We start from the raw sequence: 18924 nt of genomic DNA, 5'->3' as shown, positions 1-18924 counted from the left end.
CTTTAATATAAGTTTAACATAACAGAAAATGAACAACGTTTCGACAAGGTTTTGTCATTTTCGGATATGTTAGACTTATATTAAAGTTTTTCTTCATTACCCATTCAAGCCGTCTCCAAGCATTATTAGTCTCAAAGTGGGTTCCTCGTCATCGAATTCTCAGCACTATCTTGTTGAACTAGATTAAATCTTAACGTTTTAGTACACGTGATGCTAAGAAAAAGCAAAACACTAATCATCAGTTGTTACATTTAGTGGCTTAAACAATCCTATAAGTCAAATTATAAATCATTTATTTTTTTATATTATCAGGTGATATCCTACGTATCAACTGTCGTCTTCAGGGAAGTCCTGAAAAAGGTTGTTTGTGGTTGTAGTAGACGAGGATTCGACCGGGGGTATTTTGTCATAAAGGACGACTTGGTGTTATCCGCTACACCGGGGTCTCCACACTAATCATCTAACTATTTGAATGGTTTTAAAAGGGGTGTAAAGGTTTGCTGACTTCCATACTAGATTAACTGTGTTATCAATTGGGTGGAAGTAGAAGCCTTCTTTTATCTCCAGTTCGCTCGTGTGAGGTTCATATTTCATAACTTCATATTTTCATAATTTTTTGTATTATTTAATTTTCAGAGAGAAATCAGGATTACAAACTCTTGTATGCCTATTATTCTCCTGAATTCTGACTTTTATTGTTTTTTTTTCGTTTCTGCAATGTAGTGAGTACACTCTCATGAGGGATGTTCTAAATGATGTTTCCTCCTCTAAGTTGGTTCTGTAAGAGGTTTGTTATGCACCAATTACGATCGTATTGTAATGGGGATTCTGAACTATTGTGGTTTTATATTGCTTGCATATTCTTTGTAGGCTTTGAGACGGGCCCTGTACAGAAGATAATATGGCTATGTGTGAAAGAAAGCAATTATCCATCTCTAATATAGGCCATCTAGATATATGTCATGTATCAATACTGTGTAACACAACACTTCAAAATAATATTGAACGTTTATTTCTTAATACTATACCATTAACAATCCGCAAGTACTATTTTAACCAATATAAATTCTGTTTTTTTCTCGGTTGTGCAGTTCACAAATCAATAAATTGAGGTAACTTACTACTTTGAAATAAATTTGCTGTTTTTTTTCCTATGAAACTCACACTTTTTGTCATATTTCAAAAGGTATTGGCAAAATCACATTGAATGCTAAAAAGATCTTCAAATTATGTTTTTTTTTTCTACATTGATTTTGAGAACGTTGTTATCTTTTCTACCACCAGCAGTATAAGCCGTTCGAACTTGATCTTTAGGGCATGATGAACAAGATACATTTTATGTATTGTTATATGAATATACCTGTCAATCTTACACCTTCGTTCAGGTTTAAAAAGCATTGAGTTCGTATAACAATAACGCTGAACATGGGGAATATCTGATTGTCTTACAGTAGAATGGCCTGGTGGTTAGGGCGCTCGACTCTCAATCTATGAATTGGGGTTCGAATCCCCGTCACCAAACATGCTTGCCCTTTCAGCTGTGTGGACATTATAATGTGACGGTTAATCCCAATATTCGCTGATAAAAGAGTAGCCCAAGAGTTGGCGTTGGGTGGTGTTGACTAGCTGCTTTCCCTCTTGTTTATCACTGATAAATTAGGGACGGCTAGCTCAGAGAGCCCTCGAGTAGCTTTGTGCGAAATTCAAACCAAACCAATACAGTAGAACAGTGCTGCCCTCTATGATAGGAACAACTTTGATTCTACATGCTCTTTACTTGTTTGCTTTTTTCTTTTTCTTGCATATTTTTAACCACATTGGTAATTTTTGAGCTTAATTTGTATTTATAAAATCCGATGTAACACAATGTAACTACAAAACGAATTCAAAAATGTGTTTTTAAAATGTCTTTTGCAAAAAAAGTAGATTTTTACCAACTTAAATGTTTTCGTTTGTTTGTTTGTAATAAAGCACAAAGCTATACAATGGGCTATCTGGGCTTTGCCCACCACGGGTATCGAAACCCGGATTCTAGCGTTGTAAGTCCGCAGATATACCGCTGTGCCACTGAAGGGCGTAAATGTTTTCATTATTTCCATTAGCTGTTATCATAGAACTTAAACGTTAGTACACTGAATTTTTAATGTGCAGCAACGGTAGTAATTATGTAGTTACTGCAAAAACAATATGATTTAGTTGCTAATAAATAAATTTGGATTAGATGATAAATTGGATCCTAAGTGAGAGTTTTTGTAGTTTTATAACTCAAACTTGCATTTCTGAAACACATTTGTACATTTGACAAAAATTAAGAATATTTGTTTCCCTCAGGGGCAGGATGTGAGGACTTGGATGCGCCACCTAATGGCCAAATTCTAGAACTATACGGAGGAGCATTGACGAAGTTTGATTGTAATCCAGGTTATCGTGTTGATGGATCGCTCAGCCTTTATTGTGATGGATCCCAGTGGAATGACACTGTACCTTTATGTGTTGGTAAGTAGTTTCCCTAAGTTTACTGGCTAGACGTTTTCAATATTTCTCGCTTGCTTAAGGCGTAATATGTATATATATCTTTAATGAATAAAAACATAAAAGCATCAGTATTAATTTAAACAATGCTCTAAGAACAAAAGGTGTGATTAGGTTTTGTTTCAACATTAGAATATTATGGTGTAAGTTATAGGGGTGAGTTTTCATTCTTTTTTTAGGGAGATAAAAGGTCAAAAATAGGTAATACGTTCTTATGAAGAGTGTAGGTCTTGTAGCCGCGCTTCACATTAATACAAATGTGATTTCACACTTTTGTTTTAGTGTACGGCACTGTAGAATGTTTACAGTTATCAGAATTTTTCGTTCAGCTTTTCTAAAATTATATATATATATATATATATACATAAACAAAGTCTGAGTTTCTAGTATTGTTTTAAGTTTCTTACTCAGTTGATTATTATATACAACTGATTCTTTTCCATCTTTTCAATGACAGTAATCATCATTCACTAATTATTGATCAGTTATTATCAGTCGATCAGTTATAAACAGTCATTATAGACCTTTCAGTATTTCTTATAATGTGTATATTGACCACCAACAGTCATTACATATATAATATTCACCACCTGTCACTGGATGCAGATCTTTCAATACCAGATCTTGTCTGTAAATCCTTCATTATCAACCACTTTCCGTACATCATCTATTTCTCGCTCATTTATCAAAAATCTTCTGTATTCAAACATTTTACATAAATCCTCAATTAACAGGTTTTGTCTACATGCCTTCGATCACCAATCATTGTCCATTGATCGCTCATTACCAGTTATTTACCATTTGCTTGAGGTCGTTTGTTACAATCGTCTTCCGTAAACTATCAACTATCATTCGTCGTAGTGGAAAATTGTCTATAATTATTCTTTGCTTATATATATCATACATATACAATCACTTTCTATAGACCCTACGTTACCAACCAGCGTGTTTGTTTATATGTATCGTATACGAATTGTCTATCACTAGTCATATCCTGCAGATCTTTTACTGGCAGTCAAAGTTGGTTTATCATCATATATAATCACCAACGTTTAGTGTTTTATATCAACATTATTTTGCTATTTCACTTACAATAAACTCTTTTCTGAGATTCATTTTCAATAACAAAAAAAAATCAATTAGTAGATTTTTTTAACCTTTTTAAAAATAAAAAATAAAAGAAGGATTAATCTAAGTATAAAGAGACAACACGAGGTAAAAGGTTTGTTGTTAATTGATAATTCCTGCTTTGAAAATTAAGTAATTATTTTGTTCAAGAAGAATAATCACTTATGCAGTGACATGTCACATACTAAGTAATGTGTTTGTCTTGTAACTTGCACGTGTACTCGCTCATACTTCATATTAGGCTTGACGTCGTGGAAGATAAAGAAGCACGCTTTTACGCTCTTCAAGCATTTGGTGAATCTGCTGCACAGATTACTATTATCGATTTCATCATATAAACGTTTTTTTTTCCAAAATATCAGCTTAAATCCAGAATTTTTGGAAATCCAACAGCATTAATCTTACATATTAGCAACATTATATACCAGTTCCTGCATCGATTTTCAAACTCTTTATTTGAAAGACTCGCCTTCATTAAAATATTTAGCTTAAAGAAATGAAAATTCTGAGAGTGAAGACAACTTTGCTGATTAAACAATATAGTTATTAACTAGGCTTAACAGTTTGTTCCAGAACCGTTAGATCTATACATTGAGTTTATTAGAATTTTCATAGGTGGTAAAATTTTAACAACTTTTGGTATTTATCCCATAGTCATAGTTGCGCGCCCCCTGCCGGTTCTTCGAGTGCTCCCTTGGGGGCGCCCCAATGGACTACTAATACCAGTTAACATCAAGACATTTATGTTTCTAGTTACTATGACTATGGAATTAAGTTTAAGCCATCTAAACCTGGCCTACACCCTGATACTTTCTCGCCTACTTTAGCACAAGGATTAAGTTTAAACCATCTAAACCTGGCCTACACTCTGAAATTTTCACATCTACTTTGGAAAAAGGATTAAGTTTAAACCATCTAAACCTGACCTACACTCTGATACTTTCCCACCTACTTTGGAACAAGGATTAAGTTTAAACCATCTAAACCTGAAACACACCTTGATACTCTCCCACCTACTTTAGCACAATAGTAATTATCAAAAGAGTTTTTCAGGCTTTAATCGAAACCCAACCCGTCAATCTCAAGCAAACAGTAAAGTAGTGGTTTTCAACGCTCTAGAAATGCCTTTCCAATTTATTTCACCTAAATTTCAACACTAAAGGCATCGTGAGAACTGACATTGTGCATTCGCTCTGTAATGAAAGGCTTATGGGTTGCAGCCCGTCCATAAAATCTATTTGCACAGTGCTGTTTCCGCTCTCATTAATGTTGTGCATGATGAATTATATGCCATTTTGTTTCAAAACACATTTCAGAGTTTCAATGGATCAAAATATGATTAAATTTAGTTGGCCAGGCCAATGTTTCACACTAGTAAGTTTTTCGGTTTTTAAAATTTCTTCAGCATATTGTCCACACAGTAATTTGGGCATGATTGGCGAGCTGAAATGTCCCCGACATTGATATAACCAATACTGCATCCCGTAATCATTCCTCTTTGAAGGCCCATGAGCCCCTTTCCTCAAGACATCTCGACTTCATCTGCCACCTGCTAAAAAAATATAAGCTCTGTATAGACTATACAATAGATTTCACATGATAAAACATTGTATGTGAGCATTTGTTAGTTTGAGATAATCGTTATCGTACTTTTGATAACATAGTGCGTATGTTGAAGGCAAGTCTTAGTTTCTTATAAAACATTGATCTAAGCTTACGAACTAGATATACTCAAATTATAATATCTATTTTATAAATTTCTTTAATTTTTCTTAATCATATATTTTTTTTCTGGAGATAATGCATTGCATTGACAATAGAATATTTTCTGTAACTAAAACTATTCATAAGTATGTTAGACATGAAGACAAAACGTGGAGATAACGCATTGCATTGACAGTAGAATATCTTCTGTAACTAAAACCATTCATAAGTATGTTAGACATGAAGTTTTACACAAACACATTTTTATAGTAAGGAAGAGAATGCTTTGCTTTATTTTTTTGTAAATCGAGAAGATCATAAGTAGGGTGATTGTTATATTGCAGTTATGGAATTTCCTAAGGCTACTGTAGATCTGTTTTGAAGGAATTATATGAATCCTGAAGTCTTCCATACAATTTTTAGGAATGGTTATTACAGCCTCCTTCCCTATACTGTAAGAATGATAGGAAAAAAACCTTCAGATCATGCTTTCAGAACCATGGAAACTTCCTGCTCATTTATCTCATGTCCTGTAACTATGGTCATACCGCGAGCTGCAGCATTTCCCGGAAGTCCTCACTGGTCAAGTACAGTCATTATTTAAAAATAGGAATGCACGCACCTTAAATGTGAAGGAAATCTCAAGAACTACATAGAAAACAAGTACTTTTAGACATTAAGTCCAATATTTACAAATATTTTTTTAAATGGAAAATACATCTATATTCGTAGGAGAATTTAAACAAATATAGCAATAGAAACTAAGGTGAAAATTGATCAAAATTTAAATTATCATTTCCTTTCAGTAGTTTTAGTCAGTACACAATGTAAATCAGAGTTGTGTGAAAAAAAGAGGTTTTCAATTCTATATTTTGTTCAGGTTTTATGTTTCGCCAGTTTAGGCTTTTAACGTGGTTATAACATGTGACAATTGTCTAGGCAAAGAACAAGAAGGTTCATACTGCTCTAAACGTGTTTAAAGTTGTAACCATATTTCGAAATAATTATATAATGACTGTCATTAAATAGTTTTTTTTAGGGAAATATCATTGTGTCTGATAATGTGGGTCAAGTTCATACTTAAGTACTCAAGAAAATCAATATATCTCTTTGACTGCTAACTCTTAAATAGATATTTAGATATTAATGTTTTGGTAATGGAGGTCAAGTTCATACTTAAGTACTCAAGAACATCAATATATCTCTTTGACTGCTAACTCTTTAAATATATATGTAGATATTAATGTTCTGGTAATGTGGGTCAAGTTCATACTTGAGTGCTCAGGAACAGTTGTATGTTTCTCTGGCTACTACATTTTTATGAATCTCAACTTTAACTCTATAGCGTATTAGTGTCTAATTCATTCTATTAGAAAGTAGTTTAAAAAATCCTGAGAACTGTTTCTCAACGAATTTATTCACGTTGAAAAAAATACAATCAATTGCTTCATACGTACATTCACAGCTTCACAACAGTAACCGATTTCCACAATGTAGTATTGATTTTCTTGAACCTAAAGTTTAAATGTACCAGAACCAACATTAACATAGATTAATAACAAGGGAACAAACGTAAAATAAATATAAGACAAACTCTACGCACTGATGTTAAGATAACAGTAAACACATTTATTAAGGAATTGATAAATGTTTGTTAAAAAATATATTGTTCTATATACTTTCCTACTGTACAATAGTTTCCAAAACGATATGCTATTTACTGGTTTTATTCATAATCTCTCTCTTTTTTTTAAAAAAAATATATACCAACGGTTGATACAATTATTTCTGTCTCGTTTCGAATTTGAATTGCTCAGTCTGAAACAAATTACGATTCACTTGGGATGAAAAGATTATCATAGGAGGCGAGTTTAGATATATGAAACTGTTTTCTCTTGAAAAGGGAAGAGTTAGAGGTGATCTGACTAAGAAATTTAAGATTGTTAAGGGAATCCATAGTGTTGATGCATCATCTTTTTTTTCGTACTTAATGGTGAGAATGGTAGGACTTAGGAGACACAAATATAAATTATGGCAGGGTAGAAGTCTTCAGCTGAGACAGCTTTATTTTCATAACAGGATAACTGGCTTTTGGAATGGAATGCCTTCGTGTGTATTGGATGCAGTTAGTTTAAGGGAAGCCTTAATAAATATTTGAATGATAAAGGCTGGTCTTGAGTGTTTTACACTCATTTTAAAGATTAGTTTTGTGGATGGAATGGCCTAGGTAGACCAACAAGTCCCTTGTTGTCTTTAAATTATTTGTATGTAAAACTGTTCAAGACGATTTGTTCCACGAAACTGAATACTGATTTTGATTAACATTAAAAAAATATATTTACCACATCCATAGAAATTAGGTACATGTTTGTCACATCCTTTGGATCTGGATGTTCTGTAGTTTGAGAGTGTTACCAATTATGTTATATTGTGCTCAAAAAATAGAGCATTACAATATTAGGCTAGACATACTTCTGCAGAGTTTCCGAAAGTGTTCTGTTTCAAGAGAAAATAAAACCAAAATTAAGTTCGTTTGTTTTTGAATTTCGCGCAAAGCTACACGAGGGCTATCTGCGCTAGCCGTCCCTAATTTAGAAGTGTAAGACTAGAGAGAAGGCAGCTAGTCATCACCACCCACCGCTAACTCTTGGGCTACTCTTTTGCCAACGAATAATGGGATTGACCGTCACATTATAACGCCCCCACGGTTGAAAGGACGATCATGTTTGGTGTGACGGGGATTCGAACCCGCGACCCGCAGATTGCGACTCGAGTGCCCTAATCACCTGGCCGTGCCGGGCCCCAAAATTAAGAGTAACAGATATTTTGATTTCTTGCCCTTGAAGTTCACATGTCATGTTGTGTTGTAGCCTACAGAGTGCATAATTCTTCTCATGATTCATGGCATGCGCACCTTTTACTGACGCCACGAAAGTACAAATTGCAACGTTAAGCGTCCCGTATGTGATGTCATTTTAGTGTATACTTACTGACTGACAGACAATAAACTAGCGTATAGTGGTGCCAGTGGTTAAAACAGGTGACCCCTCCAGGCGGTTTTAGGCACCCTTTCGGGGAAATAACATATATGAAAACTTGTATTTGAAAGTTTAATTGAGTCTGAGTATGTACTTGTATTTCTATTAAGATTAATATAGTTAGAAAACGATTACAGAAATGTAAGAAATTATAGAATTTCTTTGGTTGTTTGTTACAAAAAAAAATATAAAATTTTATCTCAAGTATTCAACTACCTGAGTAGAAAAGAGAAAATATTACGAACTGATAAAATAATCGAAAATGCTAGAAAAGCAGTGCAAATATGAGAAAATGGTCACTCTGACGAAAATTAGTTATTTGAATAATTGATGTATTATACAATTACCGTCATTCTAGGAAGACTAACGGAGATATGAGAAAACATTATTGATTGGGCCCGGCATGGTCAGGTGGTTAGGGCGCTCGACTCCCAATCAGAGGGTCGCGGGTTCGAATCCCCCTCACACCAAACATGCTCGCCCTTTCAGCCGTGGGGGCGTTATAATGTGACGGTCAATTCCACTATTCGTTGGTAAAAGAGTAGCCCAAGAGTTGGCGGTGGGTGGTGATGACTAGCTGCCTTCAATAAAATAACATACATTTTTTTACAAAGGTAGATATGGCTTCTAGCAACAATGATTTACGTAGTAAAAACCCTATTTTACATTTATGCATAATTTTATTAGTTTTGTATTTTAAAAGAATATTTACATATATTTATAATAACTTTGGAAAGTATACTGGGACAAGAACAAGCAGACTATAACTAGAAATATAAACCAAGGGATCTTATAGAGGTTCTCGGTGTGTTCGAACATTAATAAAATGAAAACTATACTATACTATGGCGCAATAATTATAATTCTTAGTGGACATACCAATGAAACCATGGGAAACGTGAACTAGTTCTTATTTGTAATGGACTCTAGAGGGCGCCATATTTGCTCATTGTAGCAACAACCCATGTCAAGGATATCTCTGATCTTTGGAATGACGCGATAAACAGCTGAATGAAGTTTTCCAATATCGAACATGGCTGCATGTTCTCGAATGGCTTCTGTTAAGTTCATCAACGTAACAAGTGGATTAAAGACATAAAAACATGTTTTAGGTATTCCCATAGCCTAAACATTAAGTGGGTCATCAAATAGCACGTAACCATTTTGAATATTGGGCATATTCGTGAAGTTAGTTATTGCTTACTGTTTTACCATTCATTTTTATAATTCTACTTCAGAATTAATTGTAAAGACTTATGCTCACCGATCCTCCTTTGTGCCAGTGTTTCAACTAATTAGTGCTATCTGGAAGGAAGAAAGACAGCAGACTAGCTGTTCAGATTTTAGTTTTACCTATAAGGAAAAAAGAGAGCAGACTAGCTGTTCAGATGTTAGTGTTACCTAGAAGGAAGAAAGAGAGCAGACTAGCTGTTCAGATTTTAGTGTTACCTAGAAGGGAGGAAGAGAACAGACTTAGTTGTTCAGATTTTAGCGCTACCTATAAGGGAGATAGGGAACAGACTTAGTTGTTCAGATTTTAGCTCTGCCTAGAAGAGAGAAAGAAAACAGACTAGCTGTTCAGATTTTAAAACTTTTTGTTTTGTTTTTACTTTTTATGAAAGTAGTGACACTTATTGGGTTTGCAGCCAAAACTAGTGTTAAAGGCGAGACTACCCAACTGCATTTTAATCTTCGTAAGTAAGATTATAATAAAATCAGGTAGGATTTCGAGATTTTTTTTTTCAGTGAATTAGCTTTGAAAAATTCGCTTCAGTTTATAAACTTCCAGATCACTAGCATATATGAAAGGAGGACTGATAAAAGGTATATTTTGAGATATTTTAAGACATTGAACAGAGCAATATAAGTTTTGGATTTTTTTCTACATTTTTTTTTGAAATGCTGCAATAACGCAGAACTATAATCAGATTAATGAAAAGTGAATTTTCTTTTTATCGATTCTGGATAGTTTAGTGCTTTATCAAGCCCATTTCTGTTATCGTTTCTAAGCGCTAACACATCCCATGTTTTTGCTGATAACACGAATTAGTTATTTCCACCAACAACCAACAAAATCAGAGATTATTAATCTGTTACTTTTTGTAGAAAAATTTAGTTATTCATTCTTAGTGCATAATGATTTAAACCATCTTACAACAAAGACATCACGCTACCTTACAGTCCTATACAAAAACCAAATGTTATCTAGCTTTTTTTATAATTTTGATAAAACGTTAAAGTTGTATTCACAAAAAACATGGAACTCGTTTTCTTACTTGCTTTTGGAAACAAGTCTGATATCAGAGTAAACAAGAATGATGATAAAATGATATTCTTAGGGAATTGTACAGTTAAAATATGACAACATATAATTCTTCTAGTAATAAAGCAACAACAACAAAAACCCCCCAACATGTTTGCTATGAACCTCACTCAATACCAGTTGCTGTAGAAAACACTTGAAAAGTCCTTATTAGCTCGTCAAGCATAATTTTTATACACGATATACAGAACAGCAATCTTTAATATTTTAAGCACTTTCGGAAAGGTTCTGGCGGTCGGATATCGCTCATTGTCATAGTTAGCAGTCTTAACAATCACCTAAGTATAATGACAAATTTGTTACTATTGTTCTTACTTAATGAGATACTAAATTCTTTATGTCTTAAGTTTCAGTTGCAGTCTTCAGGGAACTTCTGAGAAGGATTATATTTGGTGGCTGAAGCTGGGATTCGATCGTGTTTATTTATCTTTTTTTTTATAAAGGTTTCCAGTCGCTAGGATTCTCATCAGCAAATTAGCAATAGGAATAAACTTATTAGTAACTGTATCTAATAAGATATTAATAATAAAAAGTAACTAGACTTAGGTGATTGTATAGGCTTTTAAACATGACAACAATTGTTACTGTTTTGCCTATATCTGGTATAGAGTAGATATTCAGCCCCATAACCTGACTTATCTCAATTGCCACGTGGCCTACCAAATATCTTAGCTGTATGCATCTCAAGATTTTGTAAGAAATTACCTGGTTCTTAGTTAGTTCTGAACAAAGAGTCTGTTTTGATTGGATAAGTCGAGGAACAATGCTTATATATATATATAGACGTAACAGTCGTTATGTTATTTTATTGATTCTGTATGTGTTTAATAGTGTTTTTCGTAGTGTTTAACCAGCTTAACTCTGGTTGTAGACTACGTTTATAACAGGCAAATCATATTAACTGACCAATAACTTGATTTCTTCTTACCTTTCAGTGGCCTCGGACAATTCTCCATTGTTCTGCGACTTCGAGGACGCGTCTTTATGTGACTGGACACACGACCCTCAGCATGATTTTGACTGGAAGCAACATCAGTTTGGTACGCCTTCCGGTCATGTGGGTACTGGACCATCTTTTGACCACACACTCGGTCCAGGAAAAGCAGGTAAAGGACTATAAATATCTACTGAGTTTCTCAGAAGTCGGATCTCGTACGAACACATATACTGTATCGTAAAGGTGTTATACGATCCTTCAGGTGCTGAACACGAAGGATTTGACATACACGTATACTGTATCGTAAAGGTGTTATACGATCCTTCAGGTGCTGAACACGAAGGAGTTGACATATACAATCTTCTCTCGAAAACATCAAATTAAAGAAACAAATTTTTTTATAACTTAAAAACATGTTTGCTCAATTGTTGTGCGTTTTAATAAAGAAAATATTTGACTTTTTGGAACCCTGTGGTTGAAAATAACTTGTAAAGATGATAAGTAATCACGTCTATAAGTTACAGAAGAAAATAACCAAAAATTAGTTGAACACGTATGATGATAAATTGAAAATAAAGACACAAATGACATGATTAAACTCATTATTATCACAGGTATTATAAGTTAATTGCAAGTTTCAATGAAGCAATACTGAACTAATAGTTGAAATTATGGATGATTAATTTCTAGCTGAGAAAAGCTTTTTTTGTGATTAAAACAACTTGGAGTAAATTGCAAAATGCATATTGTAATTAGGATATTTTTGGATTTATGTAAAACTAAAACCCAGTTGATTATGTTTCAAGAAGTAAAAAAAATAATTTAGATGCATGATAGATATTTATTGGTAATGTTGGAATAATAATAGGATTGTAACTAAGGGCACTTCCTTCTAATAATGGTTTGCAAAAAGCTAAGAGCTGCCTCAACATATTCTAGATTAGATTTAAAATTATTAAGCCTAATGATCTGTTAATTTGTTTATAATGTCTTGCTCCAGAGTGTTTGTGCGGAAACGTGTTTTTAATAATAACCTACATTTTTATTCACACTTTATGTAATAGGTGCTCAATCGATAGCAACATAAATTTCATTGAAGAATTGTGTCGAAATGCATAAGATGGGGAATATTTGTGGTATTTTAATACATCTTTCAGATAAGTAATACTTATTATAATATACAATAAGGTTGAAGTGAGGAATAATTTAGGGCTCAGGGTAATGTACAATATGTTTTAGGTGAAGAATATTTGTGGTATTTTAATATATTTTACATATAAGGAATATTTATGATAATGTACAATATAGTTGAAGTGAGGAATAATTTAGGGCTCAGGGTAATGTACAATATGTTTTAGGTGAGGAATATTTGTGGTATTTTAATATATTTTACATATAAGGAATATTTATGATAATGTACAATATAGTTGAAGTGAGGAATAATTTAGGGCTCAGGGTAATGTACAATATGTTTTAGGTGAGGAATATTTGTGGTATTTTAATATATTTTACATATAAGGAATCTTTATGATAATGTACAATATAGTTGAAGTGAGGAATAATTTAGGGCTCAGAGTAATGTACAATATGTTTTAGGCGAGGAGTACTCATGGTAATTTAATACAATAAAACACAGTGTGTATCTGTCAATCTGTCTGTCTCTTGGTCGCGCACTGATGTCATAGCAACTTATTACGTAATTTAAGTAGTTTGGCTTCCTGTCAATTAGTCTACGATTGGTCGAAAATTAAAGATATATTTGGACTAAAATGTACCAAAAATTGCACCTTTTTCACATTTTGAAAACGTATCTTTGTTAAATCGTCGAGTTACGCCACAAATGACATAAATACACTTTAATAGACATTTTATACAACATATTATTAGCTTATCAAAGTTTTTAAAAATGTCTAAAGTTAGGTCGTACAATAATATTAGAATATTATTTATTGATAGTATTAAGTGCGGTAAGGTTTAGCCCTAACTTAACTAAAGCAAAAAACGCACACAAGTTACAGCGTTAATTTATCTCTTCATCAGATATGGGCCGTACTTAATAAAGTCTTAACTAACGTTAGGACTAAGACAAGTTGAATTATAGATTTTACTGTCTGCGATTAGAACTGTTTTGTATAACTTTAGAAATCATGTATTTAAAGAAGTACTATTGCAATAAAGATACTAATTTGGCCGCAAATGTTTTGCATGTCTGTGCTAGTTTAAAATATGTTTCAGCTGAGGAATAATCATGGTAACGTACAAAATGTTTCAGATGTGGAATATTTATGGTATATAAAGCACCCAAAAAAAGGATAAACTCAGTAACGGAAGAAATGTGCGATTTTAAATCACAAAATAAGTAATAAAATGAACTTATGATGAAACAGACAATTATTTAAAATATATGTTACGATTTTTCTCGATGTTCAAGTATTAAAAATGTCGTGGAAGCGTTTATTTCCAATCAGGAAAGAGCTACCAATAGTCAATCTGATTTTAACGTCTTATTATTAATTCGTTGCCACCTAAATTGACTACCACCAAGAGAATGTTATCGAAGTTAGAATAAATTCGTTTGTTTTAAAATGAACTTGGATCGAACTAAGGGAATATATAACAAAGAAAAATCAAATCAAATCATGATACATGAAGCTGCGACGCAAGAGGCAGAACTATTTTATATTTTTAAACTGAGGGGGTTAAACGTCCAACTGACTACATGGGGACACTGACATGACGAATAGAATAGCTGGTAACGATATATATTGTTAAAATAACTAACTTTTATGAACTTGCAATGTACTCCTTACACTGCCCCCTGAATGATAAGCACGTTTTTTTACATAAAATGTTCTGAAAATCACTGTAATGAAGCTATAACTTATCGTAAATGACAACTGCGTTTATTTCTTGTACCTTTAGTATGTACTCGTTCGTATCATTATTGCTTAATCCAAATGATATGTTCACCTAAAACACGTTACGTTTTAATTTTGGCATTAGATATACTGGGATTTTCATGCGAACGTATGTAATTTTCTGAAAATCATTGTAATGAAGCTATAACTTATCGTAAATGACAACTGCGTTTATTTCTTGTACCTTTAGTGTGTACTCGTTCGTATCATTATTGCTTAATCCAAATGATATGTTCACCTAAAACACGTTACGTTTTAATGTTGGCATTAGATATGCTGGGATTTTCATGTGAACGTATGTTTAGGAAACATTTTAGACAAATATTTTGAAAGCACGTTTGAAAGCCTGTAAAAACATCTCAAAAATTCACTACCCTATTTTATAAAAAATATTTTTTATTCTAATTGTAGATAAATATTTATTGTGATTCAAAATTATTCTACTATACTTCTCAGTAAATTGTTCTTGTGGAAAAAAGTTAGTTTTGAAAATATTTTGCCCTAAAAACTGTTAATTTGTTTCAAATATTTTGCCCTAAAAACAATTAATATGCTTAAAATATTTTGGCTTAAGGTGGTATTATGTTGTTTCTAATAGGTCGATATATGTATATTGAGGCGTCAGCACCTCGCAAGGAAAACGACACCGCTAGGCTTTATTCTCCAGTTTATCCTGCAGACAATAGCAACAGCTGCTTTACCTTCTGGTACCACATGTTTGGAGCCCAGACAGGTAAGTTCACTACCATTTAGAAGAAGATTGTTAGTATCATTAAACGTTCCAGGTTTAACAGGATGGTATGTATTGATTGATACCAGTACTAAACCTTCCACTTTCTTCAGTTAAAATAGTTGTTTTACTTGCTAAACCTTCCACATTCTTCAGTTGAATCAACTAATTCTAAACGTTCCACGTTCTTCGGTTAAAACAATTAGTTACTAAACCTTCCATCTTCTTCAGTTGAATCAACTAATTGCTAAACCTTCCACGTACTTCAGTTAAAACAATTAGTTGCTAAACCTCCCATCTTCTTCGGTTAAAACAATTGGTTGCTTAACCCTCCACGTTCTTCAATTAAAACAATTAGTTACTAAACCTCCTACCTTCTTCATTTGAATCAACTAATTGCTAAACCTTCCACGTTCTTCAGCTAAAACAACTAGTTGCTAAACCTTCCACGTTAGTGTAACAAGTGCTAAACCTTCCACGTTATTCAGTCAAAACAATTAATTGCTAAACCTTCCACCTTCCTCGGTTAAAACAATTAGCCACTAAGCCTTCCACCTTCTTTATTTGAATCATGTTCTTGTGCTTAAAACATTTAGTTTTACCAGTAATGAACCTTCTACGTTTTCAGCTTAAAATATGTAGAGTTAACTGAGAAACGACTTCTGCGGTACACCTGTGAAATATTTCAAAGTGTGATAATTACTAAACATTTCACATTCTTCGTGACCAAGCACTTTGGGTGAGGTTATAAAACTAAAATTTCCTCACTTAAAATTAAAAAAATAAAGCTTTGATAATGTAACATCTTCCACGCATTTAAAAAAGTGGTATTAGCACTGCATATTCCACACTGATATTTAAAACATTACGTTATTACTAATATTACTCCTTCTACGATCTGCCACTTACTCTTTTACGTTTCTAAGTTTAAAATATTTGGTTTGTTGAGAATACTAGATGGAAATATAAGTTATGCAAATGGGAGTGAAATACTTTCCTTATCTTTCTGACTAGCAGTGTGATCAGATCAGCTAAGCCTTAATTGTTACTCAAAAATATTTAAGAAAGTCATATTTTTACACCTCTACTTTCAAGGGTATCAGGCAGGCGGTAGCACTGCACATGTAGTGATGTCTCGAAGTGTTCATCGAAAAGGTATTTTAAATATATCCTCAGTAGGTCATCAGAACTTTACACTACTATACAGTGTTTCCTTTTATAACAATATATATATATGTAATGACTGAGTCACAAGTTCTGAGAATGTCTGTAAATATCATAACAAAAAGTTTGAATTTCTTGTTTTTCTTTCTTCTGCTTCTTTTTTATTACATGATAACTCAAAAACCAAATCAATGGTGTGAACCAATTTCACTGAGGTGACATAGTTTCAAACGAAGTATCCACTTTTATAAGTATTATTAATAACTAGTAGTAGTTAAGAAAAACCATAATTCTGGTGTAAACGATGTTATCATTACCTCTTGAAGTTAGGTTTCTTACAGATTTTTTGCTGTTACTTTAAAAGGCTTTAGTACAGGGTGAAACAGGAATTATCAGCCAATAATAGATAAACATTGAATATTTCACTTGGAATTTCATTGTATTTAGAACTCAGTTATAAATATAACTTTCCTATATCTATTGAAACACTGCATTAAAACAACAACAACAACAACATGTAAACAAGTAAAGAAAAAATATTTCAAAAAAAGGAAGTAAATGTAGGGATGACTAACATCAGTCCTTCAAAAGCAATACAAAGAAGATAGTAGGGATGGCATTTACATCATCCCTACATAGTAGAATAGACACACAGTGTAGTAGAATGTTAACAAATACAAATAGGATAAATTAAACTCAACTGTGATTGAAGAGTTATGTATATTGCTTTATGTAAATTCTTGCCTGTGCTATTATGTAGGAATGATGCAAATGCCATCCCTACTATCATGTTTGCATTGTTTTTGAAGGATTGATAGTAGCCATCCCTATATTTATTCCATTTTTTGAAAAGTTTTTACTTTATTTGTTACTACTAGTGATGTAAAATGAAGGTAAGAGCAATAGAGAAAAAAATATTAGCTTTTTATTAGACATTTTAGTTAGAATCAGCAATTTTGTAACGTACAGTTTTAATGAATAACTGATTGTAACAACTGAATTTGGACACAGTATTAAAAAACACCTTTTCATTTACCTAGTCTTGCGACTAACAGTAGGTCTATTCAATCTTTAGGGTTAATTAGACGGAAAACTGATCTCACTGGAAGCTGACATCAACTTGCGCATGAATGAAAGAAAAACTGTGTGTCGGAGAAAGCTCTGCCACAACAAAGAAGGCATATCCTCAGGTGCTAAGAAAGGCGTATGCAAAATTTCAGCACTGAATGCATAGGGATTAGCTGCTAGAATTTTAACATGCAATTAACTAAGGCAGTCTAAACGTCTAGGAGGAGTTAATGCTCTTAATGTGCTTTTACCTTCATAAGGCAAACTTCTGGGCTTGTTCTACTACCGATCGAACATATTTTACGTTCTAATGATACATAATCATTATTCTCCAATTAAAAAATAAAGTATTATTAATCCTATTATATTGCAAGTTACAGCTTTTACAGAAAGTAATATTGGTTTTTAGAACAGGTTACGACGTTCCGATCACTGGAGCGATCATTCTCAAGTACACAAGTTTTAACGGGTAAAGAGCGTTTTAGTATTTAAAGCAACATTAGATTGTTGAATGTTAATGTAAATATTAAACTTTTCTTTACCATTGAGACTTGTCTAAAAACAAATATTATTTACTGAAAAAGCTGTAACTTGTAATATAATATACTTAATCAGTAAGTAAACTCAAAATGAAACCATTATAAATAGTGTCTTTTCCAGTTTTTGTGCATCAATTATGTTGAAAATATTTGAAGTTTTACATTAGAAGTAGCACTAAATGTTCCAGTTTCATCAGGTCATAATAGTTTGTTTTAGATAGTATCTTATAACTAGAAATTTTACGTTCCAGAAAATGTAATATCTGAGACTCAAACGTCAAAACGTTTAGTGTTATTACCATCATATCTTCATCATTTATTAGTTCAGTAATTTCCAAGTTGTACTTGGATATTATAGTTTATAGTTTGCCAGTATAATCAATTAAGTAGGTTAAACTATAAATTGGCTTTGGATTATATCAAAATTTTAGGCCCAAATGTTCGATTACATTTGCCATGAATAATTTAGCACCGAACGTCGCATAAGTCTTATGATTTTTCAAGACGTTTTTGTTTCTAATCTAGTAAAACTACTATAGATCAACAACTTCAACGATTCAGTCACTAATACATCTACCAGGCTATGGGAAAATAACATTATTACTTGAGTTGTTTATAAGCATCTGTGTATCATAGAATTACATTGAAGTCGGTGATATAACTTTATTTTAGAACTTTATCGGAGTACCAAGATCAATGATAAGTAAACATAACATGAACAAGTATTGATGTATAACAGAACTGATAAAGTATCGTATCTTTTAATGAATCATATTTTCAAAACGAGACCCAAAACTCGAGCGCTTCGAATAGTTGACTATTCGAATACGCTCGAGTTTGGGT

The 18924-nt window shown here is 32.8% G+C and overlaps 1 protein-coding gene across 1 annotated transcript in view; it reads left to right on the top strand.

The window, feature by feature from the left end:
* LOC106466142 (zonadhesin-like) overlaps nucleotides 1–18924 on the top strand; it is a 91691-nt gene that overhangs the window by 42667 nt on the left and 30100 nt on the right. Inside the window, exons 3-5 of the mRNA XM_013926384.2 lie at nucleotides 2332–2496; nucleotides 11661–11831; nucleotides 15179–15313. Coding sequence (XP_013781838.1) covers nucleotides 2332–2496; nucleotides 11661–11831; nucleotides 15179–15313 — 471 coding nt within the window. The remainder of the gene's footprint in view (nucleotides 1–2331; nucleotides 2497–11660; nucleotides 11832–15178; nucleotides 15314–18924) is intronic.

This window comes from Limulus polyphemus, unplaced genomic scaffold, assembly GCF_000517525.1.
Source record: "Limulus polyphemus unplaced genomic scaffold, Limulus_polyphemus-2.1.2 Scaffold2167, whole genome shotgun sequence".
Taxonomy (NCBI): Eukaryota; Metazoa; Arthropoda; class Merostomata; order Xiphosura; family Limulidae; genus Limulus; species Limulus polyphemus.
This window is presented reverse-complemented; position numbering and strand designations above follow the sequence as displayed.